Source organism: Mchenga conophoros, linkage group LG3, assembly GCF_057382185.1.
Source record: "Mchenga conophoros isolate Kocher_MC1m ecotype Shallow Benthic linkage group LG3, M_conophoros_male_GT1.1, whole genome shotgun sequence".
Classification (NCBI taxonomy): Eukaryota; Metazoa; Chordata; class Actinopteri; order Cichliformes; family Cichlidae; genus Mchenga; species Mchenga conophoros.
Window position 1 is genome coordinate 18,129,249 of NC_140528.1, and position 18,406 is coordinate 18,147,654.

Consider the following 18,406-nt stretch of genomic DNA (forward strand, 5'->3'; position numbering starts at 1 on the left):
GACACACACACACACACACACACACACACACACACACACACACACACACACACACACACACACACACACACACACAGCATGTTATGCCAGTTTCAGCTGAAACTATGTTTCAAACCATGTTCCGGGTTTTTAGTTCACCATTTATGAGGCTTCAAGAAGAAAATAAAAGACAGATCTGTATGTTTGAAAATGTTTTGGAAAGATTCTGTAAAGATGAGATGAAAAATACTCAAAGGATAAATTTAATTGGTTTATTATTTAGATAAGTTGAAAAAAGTTAAACAAGCAAGTAAATGAAGAAACAAGGTAAAATGAAGTAATAATGAAAAAAGTTAAACAAGTAAATGAAGAAACAAGGCAGAGGAGAGAAAAGCCCAACAATCCCCTCTGAGCAAGCAGTTGGCGACAGTGGGGAGGAAAAACTGCCTTTAAACGGGCAGGAACCTCCGGCAGAACCAGGCTCAGGAGGGGACAGTCAACGGCCGGGACTGGTTGGGGGGGTTAACAGAGGTGGAGCAAGACGAGGCTACATCAGGTGAGGAAGCAGTAGCGTCTCTCCTCCGGAACAAGTGGAACCATTTTTTCTTTTTTTTCATGCACTTTTCCACGAGCGCTTTTTTCTCCAGGATGAGATTTCTCAGCTCATCGATGGTTTCTGCGTTTTGTTCTTCAAGTTTCTCACATCTTTGTTCCACCTCTTCCAATGTTGCTTGTTGTTCTTCAAGCTTGTCTTTGAGTTGTTTGGATGTTGCCTCCTGTATCAGCTTGTCCTTGTGCATGTCTGCATTTCTCTGTTGGACCTCTTTGTGCTTGTCTTCTAACTGCTCGTTTCTTTTCTGGATTTCTTGGAGCGTGAGCTGCAGGTCTTCATGTATTTTGTCTTCTTGTTGTTTTTGCGCCTGCATTTGAGTGTTTTCACGCTTCAAGTTATTGAATTCCACCAAAATCCCCTTAACGAGCTCGGAGTTGTTTCTCGCTATCTGATCGATCCTTCTCTGCATCTGTGAGCAGCGTTTCTCCAGTTTGTCCTTTTCTTCTTCCACTTTAGTTGCTTTGTCCTCCAGCTGATTACAAAACTCTTGCAGTTTTAGATTTTTAGACTCAAAGTCCTGGACGATACGTTTTCCTTCTTTCAGTCTTTCTTGCTGTTGCTCTTTCTGTTGAAGAAGGTCTTTATTTTGGCGCAGTGTTTCATCCAGGCTTTCTTTCAGCATGCGGTATTTTTCCTGCATGCTCTTCAGTTCGTGCTGCATGTCTCGTTGCTTTTTGTCCTGCTCTTCCTTCTGTTGGAGGAATTCTTTCTTTTCTTCCACAGCTTCATGGAGCTGTCTTTGGAGGAGCCGATTTTTTCGGTCCATGTATTGGAGATCCCGTTGTATCTTATCAGTCATCGTTTTCTTGTCTTGGAGCTGGTTGGTCATTTCTTTTAGTTCTGCACTCTTTTGCCTGTTTTCTTTAATGAGGTGCACAATCTGCTCTCGGGTCTGAGCAAACTTGATTCCCCAGCCCTCATTAATAATTTTTATGTCCGGCTGGCGCTGTTGTCTTTCTTCCAGCTCTTTATTTTGGGCTTCCATTCGTCTACATTTGTCCTCCAGTTGAAGTTTCTCTTCTTCAATTTGTTGCATTTTTTTCTGGAGAAGGTAGTTTTCCTTCCTACTCTCCTCTAACGCCCTTTGGAAGGATGACACGCCATTTGGGGAAATTGGCCGGCCACGCCAGGAAGGAGAGGCGGCGTAATCTTTTTGAATTGGTTGTTTTTTTCTTGGAAACATGTTGGAGTTTCTATACGATGACTTTGAAGAGCTTGTGGTGAACGTTTTGTAGGCTGCAAACACAGATGCTGCTGAAACGAACTAAAACTTGCTGTTTCTCACCCCTACTTAAGGAAAAACATCAAAGGACTTAAGATTCTTAAGATCTATGACATCATCACTCCCTAAGCCAATGAGATTGTCACAAGACATTTTGGAATGGGGTGTTTTTTTTTAAACTGTTTTCAAACTTAACTTAAAATTTCAGTGTTTCCTGGTTGTGGACTATTGGTTAGTCCAGCCGATTAAGAAATTAATTGTCACAAACATCCCTAATATTATATAACAGACGACAGAAAACACGAGTTTTTTTTCTACTCAATAGCGGTATAATAAAAGTTTTTTTAATTATCCTACTTTTTATAAAAGAGAACATTTATTAAAGATTATGTATTTAATTAAAAAACTCTGTTCATCTAAAGCAGGGGTCAGCAACCTTTAAGACCCAAAGAGCCAAAGAGCCATAATTGGCCTATCTGGGGTTGAAAGGCTCGATAAATGCACGGCGTTTCGCCGGGTACACCGGCTTCCGCGAGTGTGACGCTTATTTTGAGCGATGAAAAAATAACAAAATATAATTTTATTTGTATATTGCAAAATCACAATAATCTTCCAATTTAGAACTACAAGTTAAAAAAAGAACTAACATAAATAAAATACACTTCAGCTAATTTATTTTCACAAACCACGCGGAGCCGCACTATAAGGACTAAAGAGCCGCAGGTTGCCGACCCCTGATCTAAAGGGTTTAACAAAAAGGGGGAGCTTCCTGCTGGAAATTGAAATGTCCCCATGTCCCCACTGGGCGATCGTGGCTCAAGAGTTAGGAGTTCGCCTTGTAATCGAGCCCCGGCTTGGACAGTCTCGGTCGTTGTGTCCTTGGGCAAGACACTTCACCCGGCAAGACACTTCACCCGTTGCCTACTGGTGGTGGTCAGAGGGCCTGGTGGCGCCCCAGGGTGGCTGTAGCTACATCACCAGTGTGTGAATGTGTGCGTGAATGGGTGGATGACTGAACGTGGGTGCTTAACTAGTTAAAAAAACAAACAAACATCGGTCTCTTATTTTTTATGTCACACAGGAAAGAAGCTTCAATGTCTGATGAGAAGACATTAATTTGTTGGTGTTTGTGGTGTTTGGTGCAGTTTTCTTGTTCTCTGGCTTGTTGTTTATTTACAGTGGAGATGAAGATCTCTAACAAGTTGATTTGTTCACATTTGCGCATTTTTAAGAGGAATGTGTTTTTTGAGTTTGTACACTATATGCATGTAAGGCAACAGTTTCCTCTTTCTGTATTTTTGTGTGCTGCTCTTTTAACAAAAGGGGAACAAAAGACATTTAAATCGACCTCAGATGATTTGTTTAAATTTTTACAAGGTCTTACTGAGGTGATGCAAAGTGAAACATGCTTCTTTTTTGGTAATGTGCTGGAAAAGCTTGAAAATTGACCTTGAATGTGCTTAAAAAGTGCTTGAATTTGACCCTAAAAATGTGTATGAACCCTGCATATATTGCAGTATTTACAGTTTATAGTAGGAATTTCATGGCAACAGCTAATCTTTATTTTGTTTACTGGGAAATGAAATGCTGCCAATTCACAAAGCTGTGCTTCAGCTGCACTTCCTGTTGTAGACTTGTGATGCACACAGGCTCTGTTCCAGCACTCAGCATGTTCTTCCTTATTTGCTCCACCAGGGGGAGCTCCTAAACTATGACATCTTGATAGGAGTGAACCAGGGAGAGGGGCTGAAGTTTGTGGACGACAGTGAGGACAACGACGGCATCTCAGCTGCGGCGTTCGACTACACCATCTCCAACTTTGTTGACAACCTCTACGGCTACCCAGAGGGTGAGGACGCCACCTCTGTACACTGCCACTTTTTCAGTTATTCCATTTTACAGCCTCCTCTCACTTAACTGCATTTTGCAGCATCATCAGGTTTTGTCTCATTAGGAGCCGCGTTTGTTGATTTGTTCGTTTTTTTCTGTTTGATGTATTCATTAAAATAAACGGATAATCGTCAAAATGACAAATGTGGACAATTATCAAAGCTTACATTACAATTCTGACAGCTTGAGTTCACATGAATTTTCAAAAGAATATCAAAACCTGTGAAAGTGCTTTAAGCGTTTAAAACATGCGAGTAAAGAATGGAATCAGTAACATGTGAGCCCAGTGAAGTGCATCAAACAAGACAAGCGTGCTAAAGAGAGCCACTCATCCACATCACGGCGTGTCTGCGCCTTAACCTTTGAGGCTCTGTGGGCAGTAATGCTATCATCCCCCAGGTAGTGGGCTCCCAATCTCAGTGTCGGTGTTTCTGACAGATCGGCCTGCGAACCCCTCACAGCCGGACCACAGTCACAGTACAGACATGTTTGGATAATGCAGTCATGCTTCCTCTCTGCTGCCTGTCACTCCTTCTGTTATCAGAAAGACTTTTTTTCCTCTCTAGATTTCTCACTCGCTTCCTGTTTACGGACCACCAGTGGGTGGCACCAGCTGTGGCCACTGCCAAACTCCATGCTGAGTTTCAGTCCCCAGTTTACTTTTACACGTTCTACCACCACTGCCAAACCGAGACGCGGCCCGAGTGGGCCGACGCCGCGCACGGAGACGAGATACCTTACGTGTTCGGCGTACCGATGATCGGTGCCACGGACCTGCTCCCGTGCAACTTCTCCAAGAACGATGTGATGCTGAGCGCTGTGGTCATGACTTACTGGACTAACTTCGCAAAGACTGGGTAGGCCTCATGTCACAGTAGTGTAAACTGTACACGTTACTGTATGTTCACTGACAGCCTTCTAGTCATCTTGAATACTTGAATCTAGGTTGCTAGTTTAATTCCCGTGTGGCTTTGAAGAATTGAACATACTGGTTCACCAAAAGCATCCAGATCCCAGAGCAGCCGGTTGGTCTTAGATAGTTTAAAGGTTGCACAGAGAATGGGCCTCCTGTCTGTATTCAGTGTATTGATGCCACATGTTACTTATAATGGAGACTGAATATAACTTTGAACTGAAACGTTTAACCTTTATGCTCCACCAGGGACCCCAACCTGCCCGTCCCTCAGGACACCAAGTTCATTCATACCAAGCCCAACCGCTTCGAGGAGGTCATCTGGACCAAGTTCAACTGGAAGGACAAGCAGTACCTTCACATCGGTTTGAAACCTCGTGTCAGAGACAACTACAGAGCTAACAAAGTGGCCTTTTGGCTGGAATTAGTCCCTCATCTTCACAGCCTGCACGACGTGCTCTTTCCCACCACTACGCGCTCCCCCGCAGGCCGTGACCCCGGCACCATGAGGCCCAGAAACAACGTTCCTCGAACCACTCGTCATCCTTACCCTACCTTCCCATCAGATCCTGAGCCCGAGGGCTCAGAGCGCCCGCCCCAGGACCTCTTTCCCGGAGACACCCGCGACTACTCCACCGAACTGAGCGTGACAGTTGCAGTTGGAGCGTCGCTCTTCTTCCTCAACATCCTGGCCTTCGCCGCCCTTTACTACAAGCGTGACAAGCGGCACGAGATGCGCCGGCACCGGCTGTCCCCTCAGCGGGGCGGCCCCGCCAACGACCTGGCTCACAGCCAGGAGGAGGAGATCATGTCCCTGCAGATGAAGGACTGGGAGCACGACGCTCACCACGACATGGAGCCCCTGCGACCCCACGACATCCTGCGGCCCGCCTGCCCTCCCGACTACACCCTGGCGCTGCGCCGCGCCCCCGACAACGTGCCGCTGATGAAGCCAAACACCATCACCGTGATCCCCAGCACCATCACCAGCATGCAGCCTCTTCACGCCTTCAACACATTCCCCTCCACCGGCCACAACAACACCCTGCCCCACCCCCACTCCACCACCAGGGTATAGTAGGGACAGGCCCGACACAGCGCCACCTAGGGACCAGGAACACTGGCTCTGCTACCGCTCTGGAAGGGAGGCCTCTAGACGTGGGCCTTCGTTCTGTCCTCTTATTCTCTTCTTTCTCCAAAAGCAACTACACCTGCTGCGTCATGTGCTGTGAAACTTGGCAGCTCCCTCCACTGGTGGCATGTGGAGGTGCAACTGAAGTGTCCAGCAGCAGATGAGCAGTTTGGGGTGGGTGACTCAGATCTTTCAAAGATACTGTTTTCAAAGACGGTCTGCTGTTTCCAGGCTCAAGACCTCCAACATTTGTCAAAGGGACGAATGCTCTCTCGCTCCTCGCTGTTTTCTCTTTTTTACGTTGGCGTCATCTCTTTTTCCATCTCCTGTGTGTTATGTGCACATTATGCTTCTCTTTTCTACATCCGTGTTTTATTACTGCTCTCTTCCTCTCATTTGACACGCCTCCCTCCTGCTCTTCTCTAAAAATTCCCGATCTGCTGAGCAGTTTGGAGGCGGGAGGCGTACACTAAACATATAACTATGAAAACACTGATATCTTTCATTCGACCAGCATTTTTAGGTGCCAAGTAAGTACTGCTGTGTTTCATTTCTCATCGAGGGAGAAGAAAAACCAAAGAAAAATAGAGTTTCGCTATTTACCGTCAACTAACAGAGTTCTGTCATGTTCTCATGACAAAGTGCCAAACTGGCCTCAGTCGTGATTTTCTTTCTTCCATCTTCTCTCTTTTTGTTGTTTTGTTTGAAGCATTTGTTTAATTGTTGTTTTTTATTGTGTGGAAAGAATTTTTCTGAAAATATAGATATAGAGAAATGATATTATATATAGTTCTATATAAAATGTGTACAAAGGAGAAAGTATATAAAAGGGTTTTCTCAGTGGGGGATCTATGCATGAATTATTTTTAAAGACGCGGGGAAAAGGACACTGTACCTGTCGATGCACGTTTCCCAAAATCTAAACGAGTCATATCGCTCCATGTTTGCTACTTTTGGTTTTTGGTTTTCTCCCGCAGAGTAAGAGCATCGCAGGAGCATCGCAGGAGCATCGCAGGAGCATCGCAGGAGCTCCTGAAGTCAAACGACGCCTCCCAGCACTCATTTATTAAAACGGAGTCGATGCCAAAAGTCTTAAACGTTAGAATCAAAGCAACAGCTGTGAACTCAGTCATGGTGTCATGTGCAGCCTCCGTCTTACTGTCACTACTTTTTCATTTTAGGGTACGTGAGGTAAAGCGTCCGTCGATGTAGCTTGATTGTACAAAATAATTTTTCTACGTTATTAACAAAACAGAGCAGAGACTGATGCTGCTCCTGTCTGACCCCCTTATGTCTGCCACATGTGTATTCTGACTTCATATCATCACTGCTCCCTCCCTCCTCCTCTCTCCATCCTACACCGCCTTTGTTATTTAACACCGACCCCCCCCAAACTGATAATCAGACAAATTCCCAAACAGCTGACTTCACTGTGTCGACACCGTTCCTGACTATTTCTGACCTCAGCTCAGCTCTGCTATTATCCTCACATTAAGGGTTCGTTCACCTGCCTGCAGATGATCTGTGAGCTCGTCGGTTGTAAATTAAACTCTAAGCACACTGAGGGTAACCGGGAGGCGTTCAGGGCCTGCAGTGCAGAGCTGCAACATGAAAAAAAGGGATGGGGGCTCAGATCTCCTGAACAGGGTGGAAACAACACTATATGCATGTGCTGTTTGTGATTCCTGCTCCGTCACTCTGGTGGAGACGACTGCAGCTCAGCAGCACTCCCTGCTGACCCTCTGATGAAGATGTCAACAGTATGTAAACTGAGCTGATGTGCTGCTGTTTGAGCCCACGTGGTAGCGTACGTCCAGTATGGGAGAACTTAGTCATCGGTGCTGTCTTTGCTTGTGCTCAAGCTTTAGCCTGTTTGATTGTTTGTTTTCTATTTTATTACTGCCTAAAAGGGGAGGTGGGGGAAACACATGCCTGACTTCTCCTGTCAGAGGTTTTGTAAGCTCAGTGGAAGGGAAACGTGCACAATGTAAATCATAAAACAACTGAGTGGGGCTGTGCTGCAGGTGGATCAGTGCTGTGGACAGTAGCTGTGGAAAAGAGACTGGACAAAGACTCTCAGCCTTAAATACAGGACAGAGGATGATCCGATCATCTTTCAGCTAACAGTGTCGAGCAGAAGGACGGCCGGCTGATGCGTCCGTACGAACCCTTTTGTACTCACTCCTGTGTATAAGGAGGTGGCGAGGGGTTGTGTAGTTAACCTCAGTGATAGGTTTGTAGCATAAACCTATTCGTTGGAACGTTAAGGACAATTTAATTACATAGCAAAGCAAGACACGAGTAGGCAAAGTTCTTCATGTTTCCCGTGCACGGGAGAGAACCGGACAAACGCCGTTCCTTCGCTTCACCCCAGTTGCTCTCGTCCGCTCCCCCGTAACACTGCTCTTTTATTGAGGTTACATGAATATACATATGACGTTCATTAACATATGACGTCTACATACAAACAAAGAGTACGTTGCCTGTGCGTGCGTGTGTGTGTGTGTGTGTGTGTGTGCGTGCGTGCGTGTGTGTGTGTGTGTGTGTGTGTGTGTGTGGTGGGGGGGGTCAGAGTGTGACCCCATAAAGACTTCCCTAAACCTGCTGGTCTGGAAGTCCAGCAGTTCATCTAAACAAAAGGCACTTAGCCTAAATCAGATATAGATACATTTATCCTAAATGAACAGAGGGAGTGACTTTAAGTCTGATTTCAGACTATGTCAGTATTAGTTAAGCCAAGAGTCGGGCAAAAGCTTTATGACCCGGAAAGTTCTAATTCCCACAACATATTGTTGGATTAGTAAGCAAAACTTTTCTGTGATGAAGATTTTTGGGGTCGTTGTTTTAGTGATGGGTTCATTCTGTCAGTTAGCTTTGGCTTGTTTTCTTATTTCAATAGAGGGAGTTTTACTAAACATGGACATGTCGAGGAGCGGCTCATTATTTCTGTAACAGTGCACTTAGAGAAAACTGTCAGGTGTCGCCCCCTTTGGTGATGATGTTTTGTGCTCTGATGAGCTAATAATCAGCTCTCTTTTCCTCCTTCTTTGTTCTAAGCAGGCCTGCAAGATTGAATTAACAGCGCTGTAAAACATTGTTGTGAGAGCAAATATAAGGCGAGCTTTTCCAGATTACAATGGGCTGAGGAAAAGGTCACCTGTGGGAACCTGCGAGTTCCTGTCTAAAGGATTGCAGCGAGTCAATCCAGTCCAAGATCATAAAGAACTCTTTTTCTAAAAACAAAAGAAAGAACAAATAAATGAGCTCATATTGATGAGGGTGGAGAATCTGATGCTTTGTGTGTGAGGCTCCACTATCAGCAAGATCTAGTGTGAATGTGTGTGCATGATGTGTGTGACTGGACTGTGACTGGACTGACCATGTGGACTAAAGTGTTGACTGACTTGACACTGAGACAAAGACTGGACCAGCGTTAGGATGAGTAGATGCTGACAAACAATTCACGACGCCGGTAAGAAAAGGGTGGATGCTTTGCTTTGCTTTTGGCAGGAGCAGGAGCACAAGAGAGAGAGGGAGACCGAAAGGTATCGGTTTGTCACATAGCATCGGTTTGTCACATGGCATCGGTTTGTCACATGGCATCGGTTTGTCACATAGCATCGGTTTGTCACATGGCATCGGTCTGTTAGGTTTTGGGATGAGAACGTGTTGGATGGTTACCTGTCTTGGTCTGGTGGAGGTCTCTTCCCATAAGAAGACTGATGACTTTTTCATTAACACTGAAGTGTTTCTTTTTTCTCTCTCCCCTCAGATGACTTCACACTATAACCAAGGACACCTCATAGGGGATCATCTGATTGTGGCTTCTCTAATAATCTTTCTAATAGTAATATTGTTCACTGTTATGTTACAGAGTGAAGTGAGATTAGTGCTGTAAAACTTCCATAACACTGAACAGATGCCACCACAGATATGTTGAAATCTCAGTCAAAACTAGCAAAAACAAATGAAATCCATGAATCAGAAATGCTGATTGTTGAACAGATAATTCAGTCTGTACATGAGGAGGATCCACTTTAGACTAAACTACATACAGAAACACAGGAACCAGGGCACAGTGTAAATCCAGGAGCTCTGTGTGCAACAGCTGACCTGTATGAACACAAAACACTGATTGAAGTCCACGTTGATGCTTTCTGTCTGTTTAACTTTTACATTTGAAGCAACACATTTTACTTCAAACACACAGATCAGGTAGAAAACTGTGGATTAGAAAACAAATTCATCAAGAAGGTCCTGAAGCAAGAAGTTCATCATTGCATAGAGTAAGAAAAAGGACATGAATCATCCCACGGGTCTGTGCAGTCGTTATATTATCATCACCTAAATCATGTCTGCATACTGTGTGTGTGTGTGTGTGTGTGTGTGTGTGTGTGTGTGTGTGTGTGTGTGTGTGTGTGTGTGTGTGTGTGTGTGTGTTGCTTTTTTAAATCTTCTACTTAGAGTTCAAACTTGGATAGTGATAAAAACATTGCACTGCTTCATTTAATATCTAATTGAACACATCTGTGGTTGAATTTGAATCTTAAATGTTTTGATTTCAAAGATGTGGTTCTGATATGAAGGAACAGGAAGTAAATTGTTGCCATGGATACAGTGAGACAGACGCCTCAGACCCTTATTTTTTATTTCTTTGACTTTTTATTTTATTGATTCATTTCTTTATTTTTACATTTTAAAAAGTGTATTTGTCTGAATGAACTAATCCCCATTTCCCATGCTTTGTATCACTGGTCATACTGGGAACAGCCATAGAAAATGTTTGTAAAGAAGAAATCTTAAACATGAGCAGATTCTCAGGCGATTTCTGTTTCCTAACCATTGTTTCAGTAACACGTCCCATCACTACATGTGTGTTAAAGATTTCTTTGGGATCAAAATCATCCACTGACAGTTATCAGCACAAACATGATGCAAAAATCCAAAGTTCAGACTTCAGAGTTACTAAAACAGAGATGTGAGGAAAACTGGTTCTTCACACGACGTTTCATGTGTGAACAGTAGAGGTGGTTTCATTTTCACATGTAGGTGTTGCAGTGAGGATTGCAGGGAGACATTTGCTGAATAGCTGCAGCTCTGCTCCTGTAGACTGCCTCTGAATGTGTGTGTGGTGATAAAGTCACTTTAATTAAATGTCACCTGTCAGGGAAAACTTTGTGTTGACTGAAGAAAGTTCACTTCTCTTTCATTGCAGCTCCACTCTTATTTTTGATGCACTCATTTGTTTCATAAATGATTTCAATGATTTTGCCACAGCTCTGCATTGTCAGGTCGGAGCATGTGTGCTTTTGATGAAATGCTGATATGATGACGCTTGATTGGGGAAAGATTTCCACAGGTGGTGTTGTTGGTCTCCTTCTTCCAGTTTTCTTGTTGCTGCCTCTCTCCTCGCCTCAGTTGCTGCAGCTGTATCATGTATGTTGTTATGTTACATACAAAGAGGAATTTGTGACATTAAAGAGTAAAGATTCTTCTAATTGTTTTCATCTCATCTCCTACTGCTTTAGTCTGCGTGGACAATATATGAGTAAATCATTACCAAGCCAGATTATATTTGGAATATTTCAAACAGAGGACATTACAGTGAAATCTGCTTTCAATGTGACATTTACTTTGATCCTTTAAGACACAGTTTATACATCAGACAAGCTGTTTGCAGAGCGATTAAATGTTTGATATTGTTGTTAAAGTTGTACAGATGAGCGTTAATCACCAACAGCTTCATTCATGTGGATGAACTGGACGGTTCCAGGGAAACTATCAGGATCACACGCCTCCAGTGGTCACTGTGAGTAACTACAACTCTGCACATACAATAATTAAGATGAAGAAATGTTTTTATTGTAGAAAGATGAACCAAATGTAGTTTGACTCTCTGACAAACGATGGCAAGATAAAAGTAGTTTGTTAAAAAAGACACAAAAATGGTAACAATGCAAACAAATACAAACAACAGCATATCCTGATATGAGGCTCACAGATCAGGATCAGTACAATACGTAGCAACCGACATTGATGTTGCCATGGTGACCGCTGCTATATATAGTGTTTCTGTTACCTCACTTGTCTTAAACATCAACGCTGGCTGTTTTTCATTTTACTAATGAGTCCACTCTCTTCCCTCACTTTCGTCTCTTCCTCGTGTTTGAGCTCCTCTCAGAGAGGATTTAAGAAAGAGCTTTGATGATGGCTGTAGCTCAGGAGACAGAGCAAGGCATCTAATGATCAGAAGGTTGGTGGTTCAATCCCTGACTGCTCCAGCTGGCACACAAAGTATCCTTGAGCAAGACACTAACCCTCTCCGATGCATCCATCAGAGTATGAACGTGTTAAACAAGAATCAGTCCATTCACCATGGAAATATCAAAGTAGAAAGTGATGGCAGTTATGATTGGCTGCACAGCTGGATCACATGACCAGGTGAGTGGTACAAATAACAGGAAGCTTCTCTTGTGGCTTTAATAATCATTTGAATTGATAACTTGTGATTTACAGACTGTTCTTTATCTTTTCATTGTCGTCTGAAACACAGAAAAATATCAATGTTGGAAAATATGACATTTATATCTAGTTTCTACAGGATGGTTTAATTCTCCAAAGGCCACCACAGACATGACAAAGTTATTTCATCATTATAATGCACAAAAACAAAAAGCAGGATGAGCCCTGCTGCTCACCAAACTTGTGTTGAATAATAATTTGTGAATCATTTAGTTTAAAACATCAACTGACTGAATCCATGAATCTCATCATGTGTTTCTGAGTGAAAGACACAGACATGAACAGACTGAACTGTTTCTCTAACAGGTAAGACTAACTACAAAGAGTCAATTCATACCTAAGTGTGCCAAAAAAGTCTGAAATACCCTTCATGAAACCAGTCGATGGATCCCAGAACCCAAATCCAGGATAAAGAGGTTCAGTGAATGTGGTGTGGAAGGTGTGGAGGTGGATCAGAGAGTCAGAGGAGACTCTGTAGAAGGACAGAGTGCCAGCAGGACAGTCCACACACACTGCTACTCTGTTAGAGACAGAGGAGGAGGAGGAGGAGGAGGAGATGGGTGTTTCTCTGTTATTGTGCCACACAGAGGAATAATGATCAGAGCAGCAAAGACTCCAGGACTGATCATTTCCACCAAACACACACTCATCACTCCTTCCTTTCCTTTTGATTCCTCTGTAACTCACTGATATCCGAGCCCTCCTCGTCCACTCGACCTCCCAGTAACAGCGACCAGTCAGACCATCTCTACACAGCAGCTGTTCACAAACATCAAATCTGTCTGGATGATCAGGATGTGACTGAAGCTCCTCCACATGTGTCACCTTCCTGTTGTTGTCAGACAGTTGGAGCTTTGTGTTCACTGTGTTTGTGTCGATTGTGAGTTGACAGGAATCTAAGTTCAAAATACTTATTAAATACATACATCATTGATTTAATGCCAAATAATTTCATTTCCAACATTTACAATAAATTAATTAAAAATTTAATGATTTTTAAATAAATGTAATTAATCAATTAATAACACATTTAATTAATTATTTAAGAATCTATTTATTTAATTCATTTGGGCCCTTCTAGCCCTGCAGCTGTGCATGTGCTCACATATCCACTGGTATGTGTCCTACAGGTATTCTCACAGCAGTGCTGCTGAACATTAAATGACCAGCAGATGTCAGTTCTTCATAATAAGCAGTTAAACTTTGTGTGATCTGCCTTTGGGTGAAGCAACAAAGCCGGAAAAATTGGACACATTCACAGAGCTTTACCACACCATCACTAGACAACAATGGAATTATTTGAACTAAAAACAAATAATCAGAAAGTCTTCTGCCTGGTCTCGTACCTCTGTGTTTCTGTAACATGAATAATGAGCTGAAATTCTCCTCACGACACCACCGATCAGCTCGAAGGGCCCTCGAGTTTACCTGCATGCATCCTGTTCACCTGTCAGCTGTTTAACACCTGCTGCTTATTCAGCAAACACGCCCACATTACCTGGTGACAGTCACAGTTTAATGCGGGCCGCTGTTTGTCAATATAAAATAGTTTAGTTCCAATATTGTGCACATAATTTGCAAATGCACCATATTTTACAGACCATGAGGCTCACTGGATTATAAGGCGCATTAAGCGAAACAAAAATGTCGCATGAGTCAAACTTTACTCAGCTCATTCTTCTTGCTTCCTCCACTTCCGTACCATTGATTCATTCATGTTTAATTCTCTCACAGCTGCTTTATTCCCATGTTGGGAAGGGCGATGGACACTAAGATAACTACAGAATACTTTATAAGTGAACCTGATGCTTTAATCAGGATTTGGGCTATTTGCATTTAAATTAAATCAGTAATATAGTTCTGCCACTTATCTGCTCTAATGACTGGAAATCTGATATCCAGTCACCAGCACAGCTCACTCACTTACAGTCACTGACTTCACTGTTTTTGCTCCTGAGCAAATCAGTTTGTTTTAGATTAAAGTTGTTTCATAACTGCATCATTTTACTGAAGTTTAATGTGTCAGCGGAGCACATGTGGAACTGAACCATTCGCTTGTCTTAATTATCTGATGTTTATATGTGTTAGACTTTTTTAATCTATAATTTTAAATTGAAACTAACATTTAAAAACATTTGGTACAATGTGGAAAGAGGAAGAGTATTTCCAGCAGGAGCAGAAACGTCTGACTCAGCATGACGATGCTGTTGGTGGATACTGAAGAGCTCAGCCTGTCAAGACAGGATTAGGTTATCGTTTTTAAACATGTTTATTCAATTATATTCTGAGGCCAGTTATCTGGTATAATCTTTGGAAGTCTATTAAAATAAAAATGAAATCAGATGTGTGGTCTTTTGGTTGTTTTTGTTTTGTTCAATAAGCAGATGTTGGTGTTTCAGCAATGCAGTAACTTAAGTTTAAAAGGCTTGTTAGAAACTATGAAACACATCATACAGACTTGTGGACATTAGAAGACGACTAATAATCATCATGAATAAGACTAAAGGCAGGAAGGTGTCCTTTATAACTAATAATATTAATAACTAATAATATTAATATCATAGTCTGTCTGCAGCTGAGACAATACAAACTCAAACTGTGGGGAGAAGATTATATCACTTCAGTTTAAATTGACCTTAAGCGCCACATTTTCACAGACTTCTTTATTTACAGCATTTTTTACGTGCTGTATAGATTATACAGTTAGGTCCATAAATATCTGGACAGAGAGAACTTAGTTTCTGATTTTGGTTCTGTACATACACTAAAATCTATTTTAAATGCAACAACTCAGATGTGTTTGAAGTGCAGACTTTCAGCTTTAATTCAGGGGGTTGAACAAAGAGATGCAGAAAAATGTGAGGAACTAAAGCATGTTTAACACAATCCCTTCATTTCAGGGGAAATGTGGAGGAAAAATTAGAAAAATTAAATAACTTAATTAAATTAATTAAATCATAAGATTGTCAGCTGATAACCAGCTTCATGCGACCGCTTATCCTGGTCCCAGTGTTAGTGTCAGTGAATCCAGTTAACAGAAAGATATCCTGGATATACTTGACTGACTTTTTAGACTCAAGATTAATAATCATTATAAAAATGATAGTCTAACATCCAGAAATCTGCACGATGTGTTTCATTATGTCTAACAAGCCTTGTACAGTTAAAGCTAACAGTTACTACATGCATCAGAACATTTCTATATTTTTATATCTATAAAAAGAAATCTGACACTTGCCAGACTTTATCAAAGGTGTGAGCATCACAGCAGAGGCCTTTGTGTCAAAGTAGCTGAGGATCAAACAGAAAAACATGAAGGTTTTCCTGGCCTGGGATTTTATACAAATATTCTGCAGTACATCAAAAACAAAAGAAAACCATTAATGAACATATGAACATTACCTGATGCTGCTGACGTGAAGCAGAGCAAAGTTACAGAGGTTTGATTACAGACACAGCTGAGCATTTTGCAATTTTGCATCATTTTAAAAAGTTTAAATTTGTTCAGTATTGAACGGCAGAAACGAGGCTTTGTTTTCAGAAGTAAGTAAAAGAAAAAAAAACAGCGGCCGACAGGCTGTAAGAACGGTAGACTTGTGCATAACAAGCAAGCGAATAATGCAGAAAACAGGAAACTGTTCTAGAAGTACAGAGAGAGAGAGAGAGAGAGAGAGAGAGCTGTGCATGAAGTGTGATTTTATCCTGGTGGCAACAAAACAATCAGAGGGAATTCATGACGATGTTTATGTGAAGCGTAGTTTGGAGCTTCTTTTGCTGCTGGTTTACTCAATATTGTTTGGAGAGACATCAAACCTGCAGCTTCAGAATCAGCTCAAAAAGGGCGTAAACACAAAGCGCGGAGCCGCCGAAACATCAGAATCAGCGAGCTGTCGGCTTTCAGCTCGTGTCCGTGCCGTCAGGTGAGAAAGTCACATCTCACTGATTCTGATGCGTCGGCGGCTCCGCGCTTTGTGTTTACGTCTTTGTGCAGAATCCGTGTTCCTGCTCTCATTTACTGTTTTAGCTGTTTGGTGGTTGTTGAAATTTTGGGAGGTTTAACCTGAGATTCTGGCGTTTTGGCCAAAATAAATTTATATTAAAAATCGATTCAGGGTTTTAATGAATCGATATCACGTTATCCAAGCCAGAATCGATTTTAATCAATAAATCGATAATCAAAACCCACCCCTGATGCATATACACGGGTCACACTGCTTATTGAAACCCCCCAAACATCAGATCTTAATCAGACAGGTTTTTGTTTTTTGTTTTCAAAGTTTAGACTTTGCTTCTATTGGACTTTTTATCAGTAACACGTGCTTACTTTCTGCAGGAACAGTTGAAACTAACATAAACAAATAACTCCAGAGGTGATAGTCAGCAGGGGGTTTACAAGTTGTGGCCGCGTTGTCGGCGGTATAAGCTCGACCACTTGCAAGGTGAGCTGGCAGACATCACTGAATTCATCAGAGATGATTAGGTTCATTTTGACAAAGTGAGCAGATATTTAACCTCCTAGGACCTGGCGTCCACATATGTGGACATCACAATTTGGGTTGTTTAGACCAAAATACTACATTTTGCTCTACAAGGGCCTGATATCCACTCACAAGGACGTTATACTGCCACTGTGCTATCGAAATTTTAGACCAATATCCTCATATGTGGCTCTCATTTTTCTCAGAAACAAAAAATGTGGTAATTCTTTGTTTTTACATTCATCAGGTCCCAATCAGCCCAAATATCAAAGAGAAATTAAAAATGAATGCCACGGAGGAGTTTGGGTCTTAGGAGGTTAAAGATTGTGCCACTACATTCTTGTCTAGAAGATATTAAAGTGTATTTGGTAACACACAAAAAAGGGTAAAGTTTAAGTATAGTTTGGGTCCACACATGTCCAAACCCTGGTGTGTAGGCCTACTTAGTTTTGAGGAATTGTCATGGGACCGGGGTCTGGGTGACCCAGGGCCTGTAAGAAGTTATGGACATGTGTGTTTTTGGTGCTGCTGTCTCCTGTTTCCATGTTTGTGTATCTAGGTGTGTGTGTGTGTGTGTCAGCCAGGAGCCTGGCCACACCTGCGGAGGAGAATTACTCACACCTGCAGCTGATCAAGCCTCGTCAGAGGAGCTACTTAGGAGTGTGGTGGAGCTCTCTCCGATGCTGGATCATTGCGTAACATCACGTTAGTCTCTTGGCGAGTTAGTTAAGGTTAGTCTGCAGCATTGTGGTGTTGCTGACGGCTGCCTCTTTGTTGTTCCCCAGGAGGAGTGTGGAGACGAGAGGGCAGCGAGCACGGGGTGCTCAGACACTGAGGAGCGGAGACAAAGAACACTAACACTGGCAAGAGGACATGTCAGAGTCGGGAACGCACTGGGGATTTATTGTTGTTTGGATTATTTTGCATCACTGTAAATAAACGCACTGACCTCATCAAAGAGTCCAGCATTTGGGTCCTCCTTCCCCTCATCATAGTCTGCCACGCAGGCCGTGACAGAAAAGCCCACTAAAAGAACGCCCACCAGACCAAAGCAATGGTTTTGACTTGATCAGCATTAACCCCGCCCCCTGACTTTGATGAGTGAAGCTGACAAAATGTGGGAAAGTTCAAGGGGGCCGAATACTTTTGAAAGCCACTGTAAAGTTCACTATCAGTAACATCATAGCACCACCTAGCTGTATAGCAACTCCGTCATGCTAGCTAGTAGCAGTACGAGTTATTGTAACTGACTGTAAAAAGTCAGCACAAGGAAAATAAACTCCACCTAAACTTGGTTTATATCTGACCCAGACAGACTGCAGGTCATAACTTCTTACCTGAAGTTCAGTTCACCTGACACTCGGTTCCAGATCAACTGGCGTTTAGATCAACTGGCGTTGGTCGAACAGATGTGTGGCAGTCTTGCATTTCAGTAGCTCCTACCGACAAACCAGCAAAAAAAACGGCAAATGTGTCACCTGTGACACTTGTGAGGTTATCTCAAACACACTCCGTCAGTCTTGATGCTGTTGAACAACAAAATGTTTAAAAATGTGGCGAGTTTACCTGGTGATATCCTCATGCGCGACGCGATCGCGAAAACAGCAAACAATTAACACCACGCCGATGTTGTTCACAGGACAGCAAGAGTAAACGA

At 42.5% G+C, this 18,406-nt stretch overlaps 2 protein-coding genes and 1 pseudogene across 2 annotated transcripts; 1 reads left to right on the forward strand and 2 right to left on the reverse strand.

Moving 5' to 3' along the window:
* Positions 1-637: 637 nt before the first annotated feature.
* LOC146577515 (uncharacterized) lies at positions 638-1,775 on the reverse strand (annotated as a pseudogene).
* A 2,670-nt stretch (positions 1,776-4,445) lies between these two features.
* LOC146577516 (neuroligin-4, X-linked-like) lies at positions 4,446-5,751 on the forward strand. Its single transcript, XM_085268382.1, has 2 exons — positions 4,446-4,561; positions 4,867-5,751. The coding sequence occupies exons 1-2, from the start codon at positions 4,461-4,463 to the stop codon at positions 5,693-5,695; spliced, it is 930 nt and encodes a 309-aa protein (XP_085124508.1). The 5' UTR covers positions 4,446-4,460; the 3' UTR covers positions 5,696-5,751.
* A 6,832-nt stretch (positions 5,752-12,583) lies between these two features.
* LOC146577517 (stonustoxin subunit beta-like) lies at positions 12,584-13,528 on the reverse strand. Its single transcript, XM_085268394.1, has one exon. The coding sequence runs from the start codon at positions 13,193-13,195 to the stop codon at positions 12,584-12,586; it is 612 nt and encodes a 203-aa protein (XP_085124520.1). The 5' UTR covers positions 13,196-13,528.
* Between the last annotated feature and the right edge of the window lie 4,878 nt (positions 13,529-18,406).

Bases quoted from the DNA above. Each gene is read 5' to 3' on its own strand.
- LOC146577517 (XM_085268394.1), bottom strand. From the start codon at position 13,195: ATGTATTTAATAAGTATTTTGAACTTAGATTCCTGTCAACTCACAATC.
- LOC146577516 (XM_085268382.1), top strand. From the start codon at position 4,461: ATGATCGGTGCCACGGACCTGCTCCCGTGCAACTTCTCCAAGAACGAT. The intron at 4,562-4,866 runs GTAGGCCTCATG...ATGCTCCACCAG, and splicing joins ACTAACTTCGCAAAGACTGG to GGACCCCAACCTGCCCGTCC.